Source organism: Periophthalmus magnuspinnatus, chromosome 13 (genome assembly GCF_009829125.3).
Source record: "Periophthalmus magnuspinnatus isolate fPerMag1 chromosome 13, fPerMag1.2.pri, whole genome shotgun sequence".
Taxonomy (NCBI): Eukaryota; Metazoa; Chordata; class Actinopteri; order Gobiiformes; family Gobiidae; genus Periophthalmus; species Periophthalmus magnuspinnatus.
The window spans coordinates 32,314,915-32,334,502 of record NC_047138.1 but is presented as its reverse complement, the minus strand read 5'-3'; the positions used below and the strand labels follow the sequence as shown (position 1 = coordinate 32,334,502).

Here is a 19,588-nt window from a genome sequence, read left to right as displayed (position 1 = left end):
GGAAAGTGACGTAGGCTTTAAATCCCCTCGCCCCTCCTTCCACTTAGTTTATTCATTTAATCGGCCGATAAATCGCGAAACTAACTCTTAAACACTGAGCTCCAGTGAGTTTGACCTTCACACGCGAACTCCCAGAACGTGCTTACGTAGATGACGTGAAATATTGTGTTCCGTAAGAACGTGCCCCTGACGTTTGTCACGTATGAGGCATAAACAGTGTGAGGTCTGTGCGCCACCAGGGTGCGCCACCAGGGTGCGCCACCAGGGTGCGCCACCAGGGTGCGCCACCAGGGTGCGCCACCAGGGTGCGCCACCAGGGTGCGCCACCAGGGTGCGCCACCAGGGTGCGCCACTAGGGTCACACATGACCTCAGTTTTAATTATTTAGCTAACAAAAAAGCAAGAGACTTTTTAAAACTTTAACTTTTTATTGATAAGAAAAACAGAGTCTGGTCCTTCATCTAAAACATTAAAACACTTCCACCAATCAGGAGCCAGCCTCATAAAACCCTTTAAACACACACATTATGAAGTTTAAAGCCTTTAAACACACACATTATGAAGTTTAAAGCCTTTAAACACACACATTATGAAGTTTAAAGTCTATATTCTCTGGTTTGTTCACTTCTGGTCTGATAAAAAGACTTTTATGAGACTGGACCTGAGACATTAAATATTTGATTTAAAAAAAACAGTAAACACAAAATAAAAAAGTGACAGTAAATCGTCAGAAAAAGCTTGAAATCATAAATTAAAGCGTTTTCATTTTAATTTTAAACTCAAACTGCTGATCCAGTGATTTCAGAAACAAGTCAGCGTCGCACAAACATGATGTAAGAATCACCCGTGCATCAGGTTTAAACCTCAGGGGAGCCGCTCTCTGCTCAGGACAGTATCGTATCGATTCACATTTGATACTGATGTTTTTTGCACTTTGTAAAACAAATTAACTTTGACTTTTCACAAACAATCATAAAAAAAAAACACATGTGCATAAAAGACTATCGTCCTAGCAACTAAACTCGACTTTGACCTGTGTGGGGCATTAAAGAGGAGGTATAAACTGCTGTGGGGTGTTCATTGTAATTGTTGCTCTCTGTGCTAAGCCCCTCCCCCTTCAGAGCACGATCACAATCAGCTGCATCGCACTAATGAAACTCCTGCACATCACACCAGGTTTGTCACGTCATAGTGCACAGTTTGTCATGTTTTTGTTTATTTATGGAGGATTGTCACTTGGAGCATGGGTGATGTAGGCCTGTGGGCGGAGCCTCGTACATGGGTGATGTAGGCCTGTGGGCGGAGCCTCGTACTGCCAACTGTAGAAGAGTTTGAATAGGGCCCAGGAGAGATCTCTAGATTACTCAAATATGGACATCAAAACCTTTTCATATTTTTGAGGAAACGGCGTTAGAACATGGCAGATGTGTTTTTACAGAATACCTCCCCTTTAACATTTTACAGGAGACCTCCCCTTTAACATTTTACAGGACACCTCCCCTTTAACATTTTACAGGACACCTCCCCTTTAACATTTTACAGAACACCTCCTCTTCGATGTTCCGGTTCCTTCTGTAACTCTCTAATGTTCCTCTAGATACAAATATTTGTGACATTATCAACATGAATCACTCCCAGACTAAAGATTCTGATCAAAACAAACACAGGATTAAATATTTAAAACAAAGTGTGAAGAATTCCACCTTAAACAGACCACAGCTGCTTTAAACACTACAGGTACCACCTCCTCCACCTCCTCCACCTCCTCACAGACCACAGCTGTTTAAGGCTTTATTTAAAGCTCAGGCCGTTGTGGGACTTTCAGGAAGAGGCAGAGAATCCAAAGAAGAACGCTCCGAGTCCGGCAGCAGCTCCTCCTTATCACTCCTGAAAAAGAGCAGAACCAGGACTTAACCAGGACTGGACCGGGACTAAACCAGGACTGAACCGAGACTGGACCGGACCGGGTCTTTACCTGATGGACAGGGCTCTTCTGGAGATGCGGTTGCGTCTCACAGTGAGGATGACGAGCGCCGTGAGCAACAGGAAAGAAAAGGCGGCCAGCCCGAGGAAGAGGAAGAAGGCTGAGGAGGGACAAAAAACACAAAACTCAAACACAAAGTGAGGATCCGGGACATGACAGTGAAACAGACTGTATATAAATGGACACAGCTAAAGCCAGTGGTGGTGTAGGTGGTACAGGTGGTGTAGGTGGTACGGGGGGTGTAGGGGGTGTAGGTGGTGTAGGGGGTGTAGGTGGTGTAGGGGGTGTAGGTGGTGTACAGGTTGTATCATGTAGTTGGAGCCATTTCCTGACCTGTCGTCCAGTGGTTGCGGCTCGTGCCTTGACTGTTGGACGATGCTGCAGGAAACAGGAAGTGAACAGGAAGTATTAGCAGTATTAGCAGTAGCAGTAGTAGTAGTATTAGCAGTAGCAGTAGCAGTATTAGCAGTAGCAGTATTAGCAGTAGCAGTATTAGCAGTAGTACACGCGCTCTTACCGGCCTCGACGCAGCGCTCGGTGCACTCCTGCTCGCTGCCGTAGCGGTTGGCGTTGCCGCGGCAGCCTCCGTACAAAAACGTCTTACAGCTCTGAGTCTCAGGGTCGAAGTAAAACATGGAGAACGCCGCCCTGCACGGACCGGACTCTGGAGCCACGCCACACTGAGCTGAGACACAAAACCAGGACTTATCAGGACTGGACCGGGACTGGACCGGACCGGGACCGGACCAGGTCTAAACCTCTTACCCTTGTACTCCTCGGACATCTCTGGGATTTGCTTCTTGACCTGCTGGACTTTCACTTCTGAAAAAAGAAAATAAAAATGTAAAAACTTTATATTTCATTTATAATCTAGACTGAGGGAGGGCATCTGACACACACAGGGAGGGCATCTGACACACACAGGGAGGGCATCTGACACACACAGGGAGGGCATCTGACACACACAGGGAGGGCATCTGACTCACCGGTGCAGGAGTTGGTGCACTCTTCCTCTTTGGCGTAGTTGTTTTTGTTCCCTCGACAGCCTCCGTAGATGAATCGTTCACAGCGACCACTCGAGACGTTAAAGAACCAGCGTGGGAAAGCTGCACGGCACGGGCCCACCACCGGGGGCGCCACGCACTGCTCTGAGGAGGGACGCAAAGGTTAAAGGTCAAACACTGACCCCTGCCCCATGTCCTAACGTCCTCAAACACTGGAGTTTTTTTCATTCACATGTTTGAGTCACACTTTATTATTAGTCTGTTACATCTACAAAGATCAAAATGCGACGTTCCACCTTGTGATGTCATCATGTGGTGATACAGGAAGTGCTCCACTGTGTTTTTAAACTCAGCTCCTTTTACCTTTAGTTCAGTTGAGATAAGAGACATCTCCAGAGTTTAAATGATCCAAATGATTCTAGTGAAGGTGGAGTTTAAAAACACAGTGGAGCACTTCCTGTATCACCACATGATGACATCACAAGGTGGAACAGAGTGTGTAAATCTGCAGGTTTGTGCGTTAAACATGTGAGAAACAAAACACAACTCCAGGTCTGTGTGTGTGAGGAGGAAACGTTAGACCAGGTCAGAGCAGTGCATCATGGGACATATGAGACAGATCTGCTGTGCGTCATGTTCAGGGCCCGACACTGATACTCTGCAGTGACATCACACAAGGGGGGGGGGGGTTCTACATCTCTGTCTATGGTGAAATGTTCAGCTGTCACCATGGAGACACAATGCACACTTTAGAAAACACTGTCAAAAAAGTCTCAGGTTTAAAAACTCTTCAAAAATGTTTAGGAGTTTGAGTCGTCAACACGCCGGACGCACCGAGGGCGCGGCGGACGCCCCGAACCAGAGCTTTTGCTTTTGAGGACAAACGTCATGGACGCCATGGATGCACGTCGGAGGAACATACTTTATGTGCGTCCAGAGCGTCCGTGGCGTCCAGAGCGTCCGTGGCGTCTTTGTGGGGGACTGGATGTTTTCAGAGGAATGTTGACGTCATAAACCTCCTGAAGGAGTCGGACATTTAAAATCAGACCATTTCACATTTAAAAAATAAAACACTGGGCAAAAAAGTAAAAACTCATGACCCTGACCCCCGTCTGACCCTCATCTGACCCCCGCCTGACCCCCGTCTGACCCTCCAAAGAAAACTGAGACAAACCAGTGGTTTTGTGTAAATGTGTCTGGACAGGGGTCAAACCCGGGACTTTCCAGGGTCAAAGGTCACGTGTGGTCTGTCTTCTGTCCAGGGTCAAAGGTCACGTGTGGTCTGTCTTCTGTCCAGGGTCAAAGGTCACGTGAGGTCCAGGTCTTACCTTGACGTCCATCTTGAGTTTGTCCTGAGGAGAAACAAACACTGTGAGATTCTAAAAACAAACAACTCGATAACGACAGAGAGAGAGAGAGAGAGCCGCACCGACCGGTTTAAACCACACCCAGGACAAAGACGAGCCAGAAGACGAGCCAGAAGACGAGCCAGAAGACGAGCCAGAAGACGAGCCAGAAGACGAGCCAGAAGACGAGCCAGAAGACGAGTCAGAAGACGAGCCAGAAGACGAGTCAGAAGACATATTAAAAACAGGAGAGTGTAAAGGTTTAAACATTACAGTGGGACAGACAGACACTTTCAGAGATGTTCTTCTGACGCCCCAAGAGCCGTGTATGAGGACTCATGGTTCTTCATGAGGACTCATGGTTCTTCATGAGGACTCATGGTTCTTCATGAGGACTCATGGTTCTTCATGAGGACTCATGGTTCTTCATGAGGACTCATGGTTCTTCATGAGGACTCATGGTTCTTCATGGTTCTTCATGAGGACTCATGGTTCTTCATGGTTCTTCATGAGGACTCATGGTTCTTCATGGTTCTTCATGAGGACTCATGGTTCTTCATGGTTCTTCATGAGGACTCATGGTTCTTCATGGTTCTTCATGAGGACTCATGGTTCTTCATGGTTCTTCATGAGGACTCATGGTTCTTCATGGTTCTTCATGAGGACTCATGGTTCTTCATGGTTTTTCATGAGGACTCATGGTTCTTCATGGTTCTTCATGGTTCTTCATTAGGACTCATGGTTCTTCATGGTTCTTCATGAGGACTCATGGTTCTTCATGGTTCTTCATTAGGACTCATGGTTCTTCATGAGGACTCATGGTTCTTCATGGTTCTTCATGGTTCTTCATGGTTCTTCATGAGGACTCATGGTTCTTCATGGTTCTTCATTAGGACTCATGGTTCTTCATGAGGACTCATGGTTCTTCATGGTTCTTCATGGTTCTTCATGGTTCTTCATGAGGACTCATGGTTCTTCATGGTTCTTCATTAGGACTCATGGTTCTTCATGGTTCTTCATGAGGACTCATGGTTCTTCATGGTTCTTCATGAGGACTCATGGTTCTTCATGAGGACTCATGGTTCTTCATGAGGACTCATGGTTCTTCATGAGGACTCATGGTTCTTCATGAGGACTCATGGTTCTTCATGGTTCTTCATGAGGACTCATGGTTCTTCATGGTTCTTCATGAGGACTCATGGTTCTTCATGGTTCTTCATGAGGACTCATGGTTCTTCATGGTTCTTCATGAGGACTCATGGTTCTTCATGGTTCTTCATGAGGACTCATGGTTCTTCATGAGGACTCATGGTTCTTCATGGTTCTTCATGGTGATTCTTTTTCTAAATATCCGAGTTTTACCTTTGGCCTCGTCACTTTCCTCTGAGTCGTCTCTTGAGTCTGATAAACAAAAAACACAATTAAACTCAAATATAAAAGTGAATCTGGGTCTGCAGACGGGTCACATGAAGGGGCGGGGCCCGACCTCTTTGAAGGGGCGGGGCCATACCTCTTTGAAGGGGCGGGGCCATACCTCTTTGAAGGGGCGGGGCCATCCGAGCCGTTTTGGTCTGAGGCGACTCTCCTTTGTCTTTACCTCAGGAAAGAAACAAAAACACTTCAAACTGAGAAGGTTTTTAACAAACATCAACACAGGCTCCTCCCTCTTTAAATGTGTGACCTCTGACCCCGCACTCAGACCCTCCCTCTTTCCTCAGACCCTCCCTCTTTCCTCACACCCCTCCCTCTTTCCTCACACCCCTCCCTCTCTCCTCTTCCTCTGTTTCTCTGTGGATCACTGGACTTCTAAGCTTCACTCAGTGATTCAAAGGTTGTGGGTTCGAGTCCCAGAGAAACGTCACTAAACCTGCTGCTCTTGTACTTTACTGTTGCAACACTGAACATTTTTATTTTACCATTTCATTTCTTCACAAACTTTAAACTTCAGACTCGTCCTCTTTACGCGTCGGCTCTGTGTTTCCTCTGGGTCAGACTGACTCTGTGGATAAAAGTGCGACTCTGGTGGGACTCGAACCCACAACCTTTGAATCACTGAGTGAAGCTTAGAAGTCCAATGCGCTGTCCATTGCGCCACAGAGCCACCTGTCACTGCGGCGAGAGAGAGGCCTCTTCTCCTCCTCTTCCACCCCTCCCCTTTCTACCCCTCTCCCTCCCTCCCTCGCTCCGCTCAGCTCCTCCTGCCCCTCCTGCCCCTCCTGCCCCTCCTGCCCCTCCTGCCCCTCCTGCCCCTCCTGCCCCTCCTGCCCCTCCTGCCCCTCCTGCCCCTCCTGCCCCTCCTGCCCCTCCCTAGTTCTACCCAATTCTCCCTGTTCCTCCTGGTTCTTCTCGGTTCCTCGTTCCTCCTGGTTCCGTGAGTTTGTGACATAAACTTAAAATCACATTATTCTCAGATTTCTAAAGTTATTCAAATTATTCAAATGAAATGTAAACAATGCACACACACGCCCCGCCCACACACACGCCCCGCCCACACACACGCCCCGCCCACACACACGCCCCGCCCACACACACGCCCCGCCCACACACACGCCCCGCCCACACACACGCCCCGCCCACATGGTTGTGGCGTCACATTTAACCTTGACCTCACCTTTCTGACCTTTGACCCCGCACGTCTTCTCACACTCCTGTTGACTCTCGAAGTTGTTTCCGTTTCCGCCGCAGCCGCCGTAAATGAACGGTTTGCAAACGCCGCTCGCCGCGTCGTACCACCACCGCGGGAACGACGCTTTACAGGCACCAACCAGAGAGGGCAGTGTGCACACGTCTGAAACAGAGACATGTGTCAGATGCCCTCCCATCTGTCCATCTTCAGACTCAGTCCTGGTCCGGTCCTGGTCCAGGTCCGGTCCAGGTCCAGTCCTGGTCCGGTCCTGGTCTTCACATGTTTAAATCAGACTCTCGGTGACTCTGGTGTAAACTCTCGGTCTGTGGGACGTCCCACATAAAAATGTGTCTGATTTTTATGGTTAAAGTGAAAGTTTGATCTGTTTGAGTTAAATATGAAATATTTAAACATTTATGTTTTAATATTTTTAAATATTTAAACATATAAATGTGTAAATGTTTAAAGTTTAAATCATTAAAACATTTAAAGTTTCCGTGTTGTTCAACAGTAAAAACATGAGTCAAACTGAACAGGAGCCAATCAGACCAGTTCAGTCACATTCAGAGACGCCACTCCACAGATCTGACACATACAGAGACACATACACAGAGACACAGAGAGAGAGAGACACATACACACACAGAGACGCCACTCCACAGATCTGACACATACAGAGACACAGAGAGAGAGACACATACACACACAGAGACGCCACTCCACAGATCTGACACATACACACAGAGAGACGCCACTCCACAGATCTGACCACATACACACAGAGAGACACCACCCCACAGATCTGACACATACACACAGAGACGCCACTCCACAGATCTGACACATACACACAGAGACGCCACTCCACAGATCTGACACATACACACAGAGAGACACAGAGAGACACACACACACACACACACACCCCCACACACACACACACACACACACACACACACACACACACACACCCCCACACACACACACACACACACACACACACACACACACACACACACACACACAAAGAGGAGAGACCTGAGGGAGAAGAGGAGTCACTCCTCAGACGTCCCGGGAAGGTCTCCTCCAGGGACTGACCCCAACTGGACCAGGACCGGACCAGGACTGGATCAGGACCGGACCAGGACTGGATCAGGACTATAAATCCTGACTAAAAGTAAGTCCTTAGTCCTGGTTTAGACTGAGGTAGAAACATTCCTCTGAGTTAAAGTTTATCCAGACCTCAGACCAGGACCAAGACCAAGACCAAGACCAAGACCAAGACCAAGACCAAGACCAAGACCAGGACCAGGACCAAGACCAAGACCAAGACCAAGACCAGGACCAAGACCCCACTCTGACTCTGGTGTGACCCTGTCATGGGCGTGTGCACGTGCGCGCTCACCTGTGTCGTTGTTTTGGTCGTCCTTGCGCGTGCCCGGGTCCAGTATCAGGGGCAGGACGTGCACAGAGCCGCCGGGCGCGCGCGCGTCTGTGCGCGTGAACACTCTGTATTGACTGTTGTTGTCCTTGTCCAGCGTGCACGCGTCTCCACAGGTGAGGAGGAAGCACTGCGCGGGCCCGTCCTGGGGCAGCCCGAGCACGGCCGCGTCACAGTCCGCGCGACCACAGCACCGCGCGCGGCACGAGCGCGGGTCCGAGTCTCCCACGCGCTCCAGAGGTGAGGCCAAAAGCAGAGGCCCCGGGACCTCACCCACGCGCTCCGAGAACTCACAGGAGCGCGACAACCCCAGCAGCGCGCACAGGGCCACGAGCACGAGCACGACCTGACGCTCCATCTGCGTCTCACCTGAGAAGAGCCGAGAGCCGAGAGAAGAGCCGAGAGAAGAGCCGAGAGCCGAGAGCAGAGCAACTTTAAATAAACTCAAAGGTTTAATTCTGAGCGCGAGGATCCACAAAAACGACGCACGAGCCTCTGACGCACTGCGCGACACCGTCTGACACACTTCCGGGTTGGCAGCTTTTTAGTCGCACCTGAGACGCGACCACGTGACCCACAGGTGCAGTCACGAGCCCCGCCCCCCCGGGAATGACGCAGAGACAATTTACCCCCAACAAACCGGTCTGACCAGGACTAAAGGACTAAACCAGGACTAAACAGGTCTAAACCAGGTCTAAACAGGACTAAAGTACTAAACCAGGACTGAACCAGGACTAAACCAGGACTAAACAGGTCTAAACCAGGACTAAACCAGGACTAAAGAGGTCTAAACCAGGACTAAACCAGCACTAAAGGACTAAACCAGGACTAAACCAGGACTAAACGGGTCTAAACAGGACTAAAGAGGACTAAACCAGGACTAAACAGGTCTAAACCAGGACTAAACCAGGACTGAACCAGGACTAAAGGACTAAACCAGGACTAAACGGGTCTAAACAGGACTAAAGAGGACTAAACCAGGACTAAACAGGTCTAAACCAGGACTAAAGGTCTAAACCAGGACTAAAGGACTAAACCAGGACTAAACCAGGACTAAACAGGTCTAAACCAGGACTGAACCAGGACTAAAGGACTAAACCAGGACTAAAAGAGGACTAAACCAGGTCTAAACCAGGACTAAAGGACTAAACCAGGACTAAAAAGGTCTAAACCAGGACTAAACCAGGACTAAACAGGTCTAAACAGGACTAAAGAGGACTAAACCAGGACTAAAGGACTAAACCAGGACTAAACAGGTCTAAACCAGGTCTAAACAGGACTAAAGTACTAAACCAGGACTGAACCAGGACTAAACCAGGACTAAACAGGTCTAAACCAGGACTAAACCAGGACTAAAGAGGTCTAAACCAGGACTAAACCAGCACTAAAGGACTAAACCAGGACTAAACCAGGACTAAACGGGTCTAAACAGGACTAAAGAGGACTAAACCAGGACTAAACAGGTCTAAACCAGGACTAAACCAGGACTGAACCAGGACTAAAGGACTAAACTCGGACTAAACAGGTCTAAACAGGACTAAAGGACTAAACCAGGACTAAAGGACTAAACCAGGACTAAAGGACTAAACCAGGACTAAACCAGGACTAAACAGGTCTAAACCAGGACTGAACAAGGACTAAACCAGGACTAAAGGACTAAACCAGGACTAAACAGGTCTAAACCAGGACTAAACCAGGACTAAACAGGACTAAACCAGGACTAAACCAGTCTAAACCAGGACTGAACCAGGACTAAACCAGGACTAAGTTGCCCCGTGTAAACCCAGACATAAATGTGGCTCTTTCTAAATGAGCCGTTTTATGAGTCACATTTAAACGACTCACAATCTTCAGATTTAGTCCAAACTCGACTCTTTCTGCTCCAGGTTTGACTCGACAGATGTAAAAACAGGTGGACGACACTTTGGATCGATCTGGACACTTAAAAATGTCCAGATCTACACGTTTTGACCACACGCCTCACTTAAATGGTCCTGAGTGAAACTGACATGACAAACAGCGCCACCTGGTGGTCACAATCTGTCACTGCAGAAAAGGCTCATATTTCCCCAAGTTTACATCTTTTATTTAAAGAAAAATCATAGAATTACAATAGAAATCAGACACAAAAACAGTGTTTTAAAGAGACAAATATGAAAAATGAGTCTTTGGAAACTAAATTATAAACGTCGTTACAGGAAATGAACAGCAAAATAAATACAACCCTTTAATTATAAAAGTTTTAGCTGAATTTAAGCCTAATTTCAACATGACAGAGACGGAGATCTGCAGACGACATCCATAAAGACGAGTGTGACGTCACCGCGGCGTCCGCTCCACGGGAGGCTCCTGAGGAGCAGGTGTAGAGGATCATCAGGAGACCAGTCCAATACCAACAAGTCTACCACCAGTATCATAGCAACCACAGAGCCAATCAGGAGCGAGGCTGTCCAAGGTAACGCCCCTTCCCACAACAGAGCAGGCGCCTAGCAACAGGATCTGTGCATCACCTCCTCTTCACACTGCTCCTCCTCTCGTCCCTCCTCCTCTTCACACTGCTCCTCCTCTCGTCCCTCCTCCTCTTCACACTGCTCCTCCTCTCGTCCCTCCTCCTCTTCACACTGCTCCTCCTCTCGTCCCTCCTCCTCTTCACACTGCTCCTCCTCTCGTCACTCCTCCTCTTCACACTGCTCCTCCTCTCGTCCCTCCTCCTCTTCCTCCTCCCGTTCGGAAATCGTGCCAGATTTTGACAAAAGGTTCACGTTTCTTCCAGATCAACTCATGTCCAAATAAAACATACCAACTGTAAAAGAAACAGAGGACCTGGTTTAGTCCCGGTTTAGTCCCGGTCTAGTCCCGGTCTAGTCCCGGTTTAGTCCCGGTTTAGTCCCGGTTTAGTCCCGGTTTAGTCCCGGTTTAGACCCGGTTTAGTCCCGGTTTAGTCCCGGTTTAGTCCCGGTTTAGTCCCGGTTTAGTCCCGGTTTAGTCCTTGTTTAGTCCTGGTTTAGTCCCGGTTTAGTCCCGGTCTAGTCCCGGTCTAGTCCCGGTTTAGTCCCGGTTTAGTCCCGGTTTAGTCCCGGTTTAGTCCTTGTTTAGTCCCGGTTTAGTCCCGGTCTAGTCCCGGTCTAGTCCCGGTCTAGTCCCGGTCTAGTCCCGGTCTAGTCCCGGTCTAGTCCCGGTTTAGTCCCGGTTTAGTCCCGGTTTAGTCCCGGTCTAGTCCCGGTCTAGTCCTGGTCTAGTCCTGGTTTAGTCCTGGTCTAGTCCTGGTTTAGTCCTGGTCTAGTCCTGGTTTAGTCCCGGTTTAGTCCCGGTTTAGTCCCGGTCTAGTCCCGGTCTAGTCCCGGTCTAGTCCCGGTTTAGTCCTGGTCTAGTCCTGGTTTAGTCCTGGTCTAGTCCTGGTCTAGTCCTGGTCTAGTCCTGGTTTAGTCCTGGTCTAGTCCTGGTTTAGTCCTGGTCTAGTCCTGGTTCAGTCCTGGTCTAGTCCTGGTTTAGTCCTGGTCTAGTCCTGGTTTAGTCCTGGTCTAGTCCTGGTTCAGTCCTGGTTTAGTTCTGGTTTAGTCCTGGTCTAGTCCTGGTCTAGTCCTGGTTTAGTCCTGGTCTAGTCCTGGTCTAGTCCTGGTCTAGTCCTGGTCTAGTCCTGGTTTAGTCCTGGTCTAGTCCTGGTCTAGTCCTGGTTTAGTCCTGGTCTAGTCCTGGTCTAGTCCTGGTTTAGTCCTGGTCTAGTCCTGGTCTAGTCCTGGTTTAGTCCTGGTCTCGTCCTGGTCTAGTCCTGGTCTAGTCCTGGTCTAGTCCTGGTCTAGTCCTGGTCTAGTCCTGGTTTAGTCCTGGTCTAGTCCTGGTTCAGTCCTGGTCTAGTCCTGGTTTAGTCCTGGTCTAGTCCTGGTTTAGTCCTGGTCTAGTCCTGGTCTAGTCCTGGTCTCGTCCTGGTCTAGTCCTGGTCTAGTCCTGGTTCAGTCCTGGTCTAGTCCTGGTTTAGTCCTGGTCTAGTCCTGGTCTAGTCCTGGTTTAGTCCTGGTCTAGTCCTGGTCTAGTCCTGGTCTCGTCCTGGTCTAGTCCTGGTCTAGTCCTGGTCTAGTCCTGGTTCAGTCCTGGTCTAGTCCTGGTTCAGTCCTGGTCTAGTCCTGGTTTAGTCCTGGTTTAGTCCTGGTCTAGTCCTGGTTTAGTCCTGGTCTAGTCCTGGTTCAGTCCTGGTTTAGTCCTGGTTTAGTCCTGGTCTAGTCCTGGTTTAGTCCTGGTCTAGTCCTGGTTTAGTCCTGGTTTAGTCCTGGTCTAGTCCTGGTTTAGTCCTGGTCTAGTCCTGGTTTAGTCCTGGTCTAGTCCTGGTTTAGTCCTGGTCTAGTCCTGGTTCAGTCCTGGTTTAGTTCTGGTTTAGTCCTGGTCTAGTCCTGGTTTAGTCCTGGTCTAGTCCTGGTTTAGTCCTGGTCTAGTCCTGGTCTAGTCCTGGTCTAGTCCTGGTCTAGTCCTGGTTTAGTCCTGGTCTAGTCCTGGTCTAGTCCTGGTTTAGTCCTGGTCTAGTCCTGGTCTAGTCCTGGTTTAGTCCTGGTCTAGTCCTGGTCTAGTCCTGGTCTAGTCCTGGTCTAGTCCTGGTTTAGTCCTGGTCTCGTCCTGGTCTAGTCCTGGTCTAGTCCTGGTCTAGTCCTGGTCTAGTCCTGGTTTAGTCCTGGTCTAGTCCTGGTCTAGTCCTGGTCTAGTCCTGGTCTAGTCCTGGTTTAGTCCTGGTCTAGTCCTGGTTCAGTCCTGGTCTAGTCCTGGTTTAGTCCTGGTCTAGTCCTGGTCTAGTCCTGGTCTAGTCCTGGTTTAGTCCTGGTCTCGTCCTGGTCTAGTCCTGGTCTAGTCCTGGTCTAGTCCTGGTCTAGTCCTGGTTCAGTCCTGGTCTAGTCCTGGTTTAGTCCTGGTCTAGTCCTGGTCTAGTCCTGGTCTAGTCCTGGTTTAGTCCTGGTTTAGTCCTGGTCTAGTCCTGGTCTAGTCCTGGTCTAGTCCTGGTTTAGTCCTGGTCTAGTCCTGGTCTAGTCCTGGTCTAGTCCTGGTCTAGTCCTGGTCTAGTCCTGGTCTAGTCCTGGTTTAGTCCCGGTCTAGTCCTGGTTTAGTCCCGGTCTAGTCCTGGTTTAGTCCTGTTTCTCTCACATTCCAAACAGAGCTCCTCCTAAATGAGCCGCATGATCAAAAAACCTCCAGCCGAGAATCAGACCGAGCGAATCCAGAGCCACAAGAGACTTCAGCGCCTGAGGAGGAGAAGAGGAGGAGAGAGGAGGAGAGAGGAGGAGAGAGGAGGAGAGAGGAGGAGAGAGGAGGAGAGAGGAGGAGAGAGGAGGAAAAGAGGAGAAGAGGAGGAGAGAGGAGAGAGGGGGAGAGAGGGGGAGAGAGGAGAGAGGAGGAGAGAGGAGGAGGAGAGAGGAGAGGAGGAGGAGGAGAGGAGGAGGAGGAGAGAGGAGGAGCAGAGATTATCGTCTGCGTGTACATGAATGACATCACTCTGGATGGCGTGCCGTACATTTCCCGCGGTGAAGGTGAACATCGGGAGGAAGATCACCGCCAGTTTAGACTCAGGCATCTTTGTACAAACGGCCGCCAAGATCGTCATGATCGCTCCAGACTGAAGAGGAGGAGGAGAGGAGGAGGAGAGGAGGAGAGGAGGAGAGAGGAGGAGACATTAGTCAGGGTTAGAGAGTTTAATGTCAAATCTGTCACTGGACAAATCGTAGGAGTGAAGACGTTTCTCTCCTTCAGCTCTGGTCAGATTCCTGCTGGACACTGACTTATATCTGTCTGAAGGAGGCGCTAACCACACTGAAACTGAAACAGCTTTTGTTTCATTTGCACCTCCTTCACACAGACATAAGGCAGTGTCCAGGAGAATCTGACCAGAGCTGAAGGACAGAAACGTCTTCACTCCTACGATTTGTCCAGTGACAGATTTGACTTTGTCTTTAACTTTACACAAAGAGTTTGAACAAAAAAACACTTCAGTCCAAAGTGTTTAAGTATCTCATGTATCCGAGTATTTAAACAGTAAAAACACACCGAGGATGGAGGGATGAGGAGTTTAAACAGTAAAAACACACCGAGGATGGAGGGATGAGGAGTTTAATTGGTAAAAACAAAGAGACTCACTGCGCCGAGAGACGGGCCGAAGCGTCCAGTGGCAGTTTTAGCGACGTAACTGAAGAAAGAAGAGATCACACCTGCGAGAGAAAGACAGGGCGGGAGGGTGGGGGGAAGAGATGAGAAGAGAGAGAGGGAAGAGGAAAGAGAGAGGATGTTAAAATGTTAAATTAACTTGAGTCATTTAAAGTTTCTGTACTTTAACCCTGTTCTAATGTGACAAATGTTCCACAGTGGGGCTTTAACCCTGTTCTAATGTGACAAATGTTCCACAGTGGGGCTTTAACCCTGTTCTAATGTGACAAATGTCCCACAGTGGGGCTTTAACCCTGTTCTAATGTGACAAATGTTCCACAGTGGGGCTTTAACCCTGTTCTAATGTGACAAATGTCCCACAGTGGGGCTTTAACCTGCTTTAATGTGTCTTATACAGCACAAAGATGGCGTCTCACCTGCAGACAGGTACACGGCCACGAACTGCTCCCTGCCCAACATGGAGACCGCACTGCTGGAGAAACTCCACAGCACGTACATGTTAGCAACAAGATGGAACAGGGAGTAATGAGAGAAGGAGGAGAGGAGGAGCGGAGAGCACAGGGTCTCTGAAAGAGAGAGAGAGAGAGGGGGGGATTAGAGGAGGAGCGGAGAGCACAGGGTCTCTGAAAGAGAGAGAGAGAGAGGGGGGGATTAGAGGAGGAGCGGAGAGCACAGGGTCCCTGAAAAAGAGAGAGATGAGAGGAGGAGAGGGAGAGGAGGAGGAGGAGAGGAGGAGGAGGAGGAGAGGGAGAGGAGGAGCATGATGCTGACTCCAGGCTCATACACATCAGGACTAGGGCTGGAGTATCACAGATGCCCTCCCGCTCTAAAGTCATGTGACTCACTGGAGGCGCCCCTTTAAAGTCAGATGCCCTCCCGCTCTAAAGTCATGTGACTCACTGGAGGCGGGGTCAGCTGTGAAGTATCGGATCATGGTCCTCTGTAGAGACGGGATTCTCCAACAGCAGAAAACCACAACGTTCAGAGCAATGATCCCTACGAACAAACACACCTGGTTTAGTCCTGGTTTAGTCCTGGTTTAGTCCTGGTTTAGTCCCAGTTCAGACCTGGTTTAGTCCTGGTTTAGTCCCGGTTCAGTTCCGGTTTAGTCCCGGTAAATATTCCCATATTCATATTCTGCTAAATTTAGTTCTTTGTTTACTAAATGACAGAAAACAGAAGTAAACAGACTGAACCTGTGACCGTGCGCTGGCCCTCGCTCAAACTGTGCCACCATTGGTTCACCTGAAACAGAAACAGCCAATCACAACACAAATAGATATAATATATAAATGCATGAAATGTGCAGGCTCATTTGCAGTCCCCAGTACTATGTGACATCACACAGCACTGCTCTGATCACAGGTGTGTGTGGTGACACACACCTGGCTGCGGGGGCGGAGTCCATCAGAACAAAGACGTTTTAAATCTGAACCTGGTGTAAACTATTGTAAAAGAATGTGAGCGTTCACTTCCTGTTTGTCAGCGGGTTTAAGCCCGGTTGCCATGGTGATTACACAACAGACCGATGTGAAGGCGGAGCCTCAGGTGAAAGTGAAGCTCACGTCTTTGCGCAGGTCTCCTCTTTTCTTCGGCCGCAGCTTTTCTAACCAGTCGGCCTGGACCTGGTCAAAGTAACTCTGGACTCTGGACTTCAGGCTCTCGTACTGCCACACGGCCGCCCCGCCGAACGCACAACCTGTGAACTGACAGGGAGTCAGACTGAGTCCTGGTCTAGACCTGGATTAGACCTGGTTTAGACCTTCTTTAGTCCTGGTTTAGTCCTGGTTTAGTCCTGGTTTAGTCCTGGTTTAGACCTGGTTTAGACCTGGTTTAGACCTGGTTTAGACCTGGTTTAGTCCTTCTTTAGTCCTGGTTTAGTCCTGGTTTAGTCCTGGTTTAGTCCTGGTTTAGTCCTGGTTTAGTCCTGGTTTAGACCTGGTTTAGACCTGGTTTAGACCTGGTTTAGACCTGGTTTAGTCCTGGTTTAGTCCTGGTTTAGACCTGGTTTAGTCCTGGTTTAGACCTGGTTTAGTCCTTCTTTAGTCCTTCTTTAGTCCTGGTTTAAACCTGGTTTAGTCCTGGTTTAGACCTGGTTTAGTCCTTCTTTAGTCCTGTTTTAGTCCTGGTTTAGTCCTTCTTTAGTCCTGTTTTAGTCCTGGTTTAGTCCTTCTTTAGTCCTACCCCCACAGTGAAGAACATTGGTTTGACCAGTCGTCCAAAGTCCCTGTAGGGTCCCTCTCTCCGTGGGGGGTCCCGGGCTCTGGCCTCCAGGGGTGCTGGGGGGTCCCTGGGTGCTGGGGGGTCCCTGGGTGCTGGGGGGTCCCGGGCGGAGGAGGGGGGACTGCTGGGGGCCAGTTCTTCTTCTCCTTTTCGTCCCTCTGGTTTTCGCGCTGCTTTTTTAAACTCACATCTCTGCTGAATGTTTAGGCGCCATCTGGTGGACACACAGAGGGACGACAACACACAACAGTTTATTGATTTGCAGCTGACGTCGTCCACATTCTCTGAGGTGTGATGCTAACTGGAGGCACTGCTCTGTCTGACTCTGTTAGACTTTAATCTGAGTTTAATTTAACACAATCTGACCATAAAGAACTGACTTATCTGAACTACAACAGGTGATGTGAGCTGATACACAAGTCCCTCAAATAACACCACACTCACAAGCTAGCATTAGCATTAGCATTAGCTAACACTTTGTCAGTGAGTCACAAGCTAGCTAGCATTTATCTGACCTTAACTGTCCTCACAACACTACACCTGCGCAAAAAGTACTATCAAGTAAAAGTACCATGTAGTAAAAGTACTCTGCATTTATATGTAAATAAATCCTCTGATTCTGAAACAACCAAAACAGATTCAGGGAGATACAGCCCGACTCGTTTAAGGTCTGGAATAGTCCTGGAATAGACCTGGAATAAACCTGGAATAGTCCTGGTTTAGCCCTGGAATAGACCTGGAATAGTCCTGGTTTAGCCCTGGAATAAACCTGGAATAGTCCTGGTTTAGCCCTGGAATAGACCTGGAATAGTCCTGGTTTAGCCCTGGAATAGACCTGGAATAAACCTGGAATAGTCCTGGTTTAGCCCTGGAATAGACCTGGAATAGTCCTGGTTTAGCCCTGGAATAGACCTGGAATAAACCTGGAATAAACCTGGTTTAGCCCTGGAATAGACCTGGAATAGTCCTGGTTTAGCCCTGGAATAGACCTGGAATAGTCCTGGTTTAGCCCTGGAATAAACCTGGAATAGTCCTGGTTTAGCCCTGGAATAGACCTGGAATAGTCCTGGTTTAGCCCTGGAATAGACCTGGAATAAACCTGGAATAGTCCTGGTTTAGACCTGGAATAGTCCTGGTTTAGCCCTGGAATAAACCTGGAATAGTCCTGGTTTAGCCCTGGAATAGACCTGGAATAAACCTGGAATAGTCCTGGTTTAGCCCTGGAATAGACCTGGAATAAACCTGGAGTAGTCCTGGTTTAGCCCTGGAATAGACCTGGAATAAACCTGGAATAGTCCTGGTTTAGCCCTGGAATAGACCTGGAATAAACCTGGAATAGTCCTGGTTTAGCCCTGGAATAGACCTGGAATAAACCTGGAATAGTCCTGGTTTAGCCCTGGAATAGACCTGGAATAGTCCTGGTTCAGTCCCGGTTTAGTCCTGGTTTAGTCTTAGGAGGTATTTGGAGTGAAAAGTTTCAGATTTTTTATTACCTGGTGAATATTTGGACTTTGACAGTGAAGAAATCTCATTAAAGTCTGATTTCATTCACACATGTTTAACACACAAACCCTCTCAAACTGAAAACACTCTGTTCCACCTTGTGATGTCATCATGTGGTGATACAGGAAGTGCTCCACTGTGTTTTTAAACTCCACACACCTTCATTTATAGAATCATTTGGATCATTTCAGACGATCTGGAATGTCCAATCTCGACTGAACTAAAGGTAAAAGGAGCTGTTCACTTAAAAACTACCACCTGATGACATCACAAGGTGGAACAGAGCATTTTGAGCTTTGTAGATGTTACAGACTAATAATAAAGTGTGACTCAAACATGTGTGAATGAAACAAAACACAACTCCAGTGTTTGAGGACGTTAGGACATGGGACAGGGGCTGCGTCTTACAGAACCGTTAAAACTTTATTTATAACTATATTTAACTTTATTTATCTACTTTGAGAGATAAATTCTGTCTTATATTTAATCGTGCTGATGTTTTTGTGGGACTCATATTTGACTCTTTTCAAATAAACGTTAGCGCGGGGTCATTTCAGCTCATTTCCTCAACTGTCATCTTCAAAAACAAAACTTTAGCCGTGTGTGCTAACAGAAGCTAACCCCGGAGCTAACGTTGCTAAAGCTAACAGCGGCTCTCGGTGGAGCGCTCAGCCGGAGATTAGGTCTCTGAGCCGGGCAGCGGTTCACTCACCTCCCGCTGAAGCCCTCCGGTCCCGTGAGCCGGAGCAGAGCCCCGCAGCGGGCCGTCCACGCCATACCACAGCCCCGTGAGCCGCTGCTGTGCGCTCTGGGCTCGGGTCACACCGGTCCACTGCCGGGTCACACACCAAGGAGGAGAGAGCGCCACCTACAGCCCACTGAGAGACACTGCACCTGAGGAGAGAGCGCCACCTACAGCCCACTGAGAGACACTGCACCTGAGGAGAGAGCGCCACCTACAGCCCACTGAGAGACACTGCACCTGAGGAGAGAGCGCCACCTACAGCCCACTGAGAGACACTGCACCTGAGGAGAGCGCGCCACCTACAGCCCAAGGATGTGACTTTAGTGACCTACATGTAAGATGTGACTTTAGTGACCTTAGTGACTTTAGTTACTGTTTTATTGTGAAAGAGCACATCTCCGGAGTGTTTTATTGTGAAAGGGCGCCGTCCGGAGTGTTTTATTGTGAAAGGGCGCCGTCCGGAGTGTTTTATTGTGAAAGGGCGCTGTCCGGAGTGTTTTATTGTGAAAGGGCGCTGTCCGGAGTGTTTTATTGTGAAAGGGCGCTCTCCGGATGGTGCTCGCATCCTCCGGGGCTGC

At 48.9% G+C, this 19,588-nt stretch overlaps 2 protein-coding genes and 1 non-coding gene across 5 annotated transcripts; all 3 read right to left on the bottom strand.

Annotated features, from left to right (window-relative positions):
- Positions 1-408: 408 nt before the first annotated feature.
- spint2 (serine peptidase inhibitor, Kunitz type, 2) lies at positions 409-8,928 on the bottom strand. 3 transcript variants are annotated; one of them, XM_033977710.2, is made up of 11 exons: positions 8,366-8,928; positions 6,946-7,122; positions 5,869-5,931; positions 5,697-5,735; positions 4,317-4,340; positions 2,971-3,132; positions 2,750-2,806; positions 2,502-2,669; positions 2,318-2,362; positions 1,976-2,084; positions 409-1,887 (listed from the first exon to the last, which is right to left on the bottom strand). In XM_033977710.2, exons 1-11 carry the CDS (start codon positions 8,757-8,759, stop codon positions 1,803-1,805), a joined length of 1,323 nt encoding a protein of 440 aa, XP_033833601.1. In that variant the 5' UTR covers positions 8,760-8,928; the 3' UTR covers positions 409-1,802. The 3 variants fall into 3 exon arrangements, with proteins under 3 accessions (XP_033833601.1, XP_033833602.1, XP_033833604.1); XM_033977711.2 differs by having other exon boundaries at positions 5,869-5,925; XM_033977713.2 differs by lacking the exon at positions 5,869-5,931.
- On the bottom strand, positions 6,349-6,435 carry trnar-ucu (transfer RNA arginine (anticodon UCU)). Its single transcript is given in 2 exon segments — positions 6,349-6,384; positions 6,399-6,435. It is a non-coding gene; the product is annotated as a tRNA-Arg (tRNA).
- Positions 8,929-10,468: 1,540 nt separating the features above from the next.
- On the bottom strand, positions 10,469-19,109 carry parlb (presenilin associated, rhomboid-like b). Its single transcript, XM_033977525.2, has 10 exons — positions 18,978-19,109; positions 16,724-16,976; positions 16,105-16,245; positions 15,736-15,784; positions 15,440-15,535; positions 14,956-15,105; positions 14,513-14,583; positions 13,893-13,994; positions 13,526-13,623; positions 10,469-11,204 (listed from the first exon to the last, which is right to left on the bottom strand). Exons 1-10 carry the CDS (start codon positions 19,040-19,042, stop codon positions 11,084-11,086), a joined length of 1,146 nt encoding a protein of 381 aa, XP_033833416.1. The 5' UTR covers positions 19,043-19,109; the 3' UTR covers positions 10,469-11,083.
- Positions 19,110-19,588: the final 479 nt, after the last annotated feature.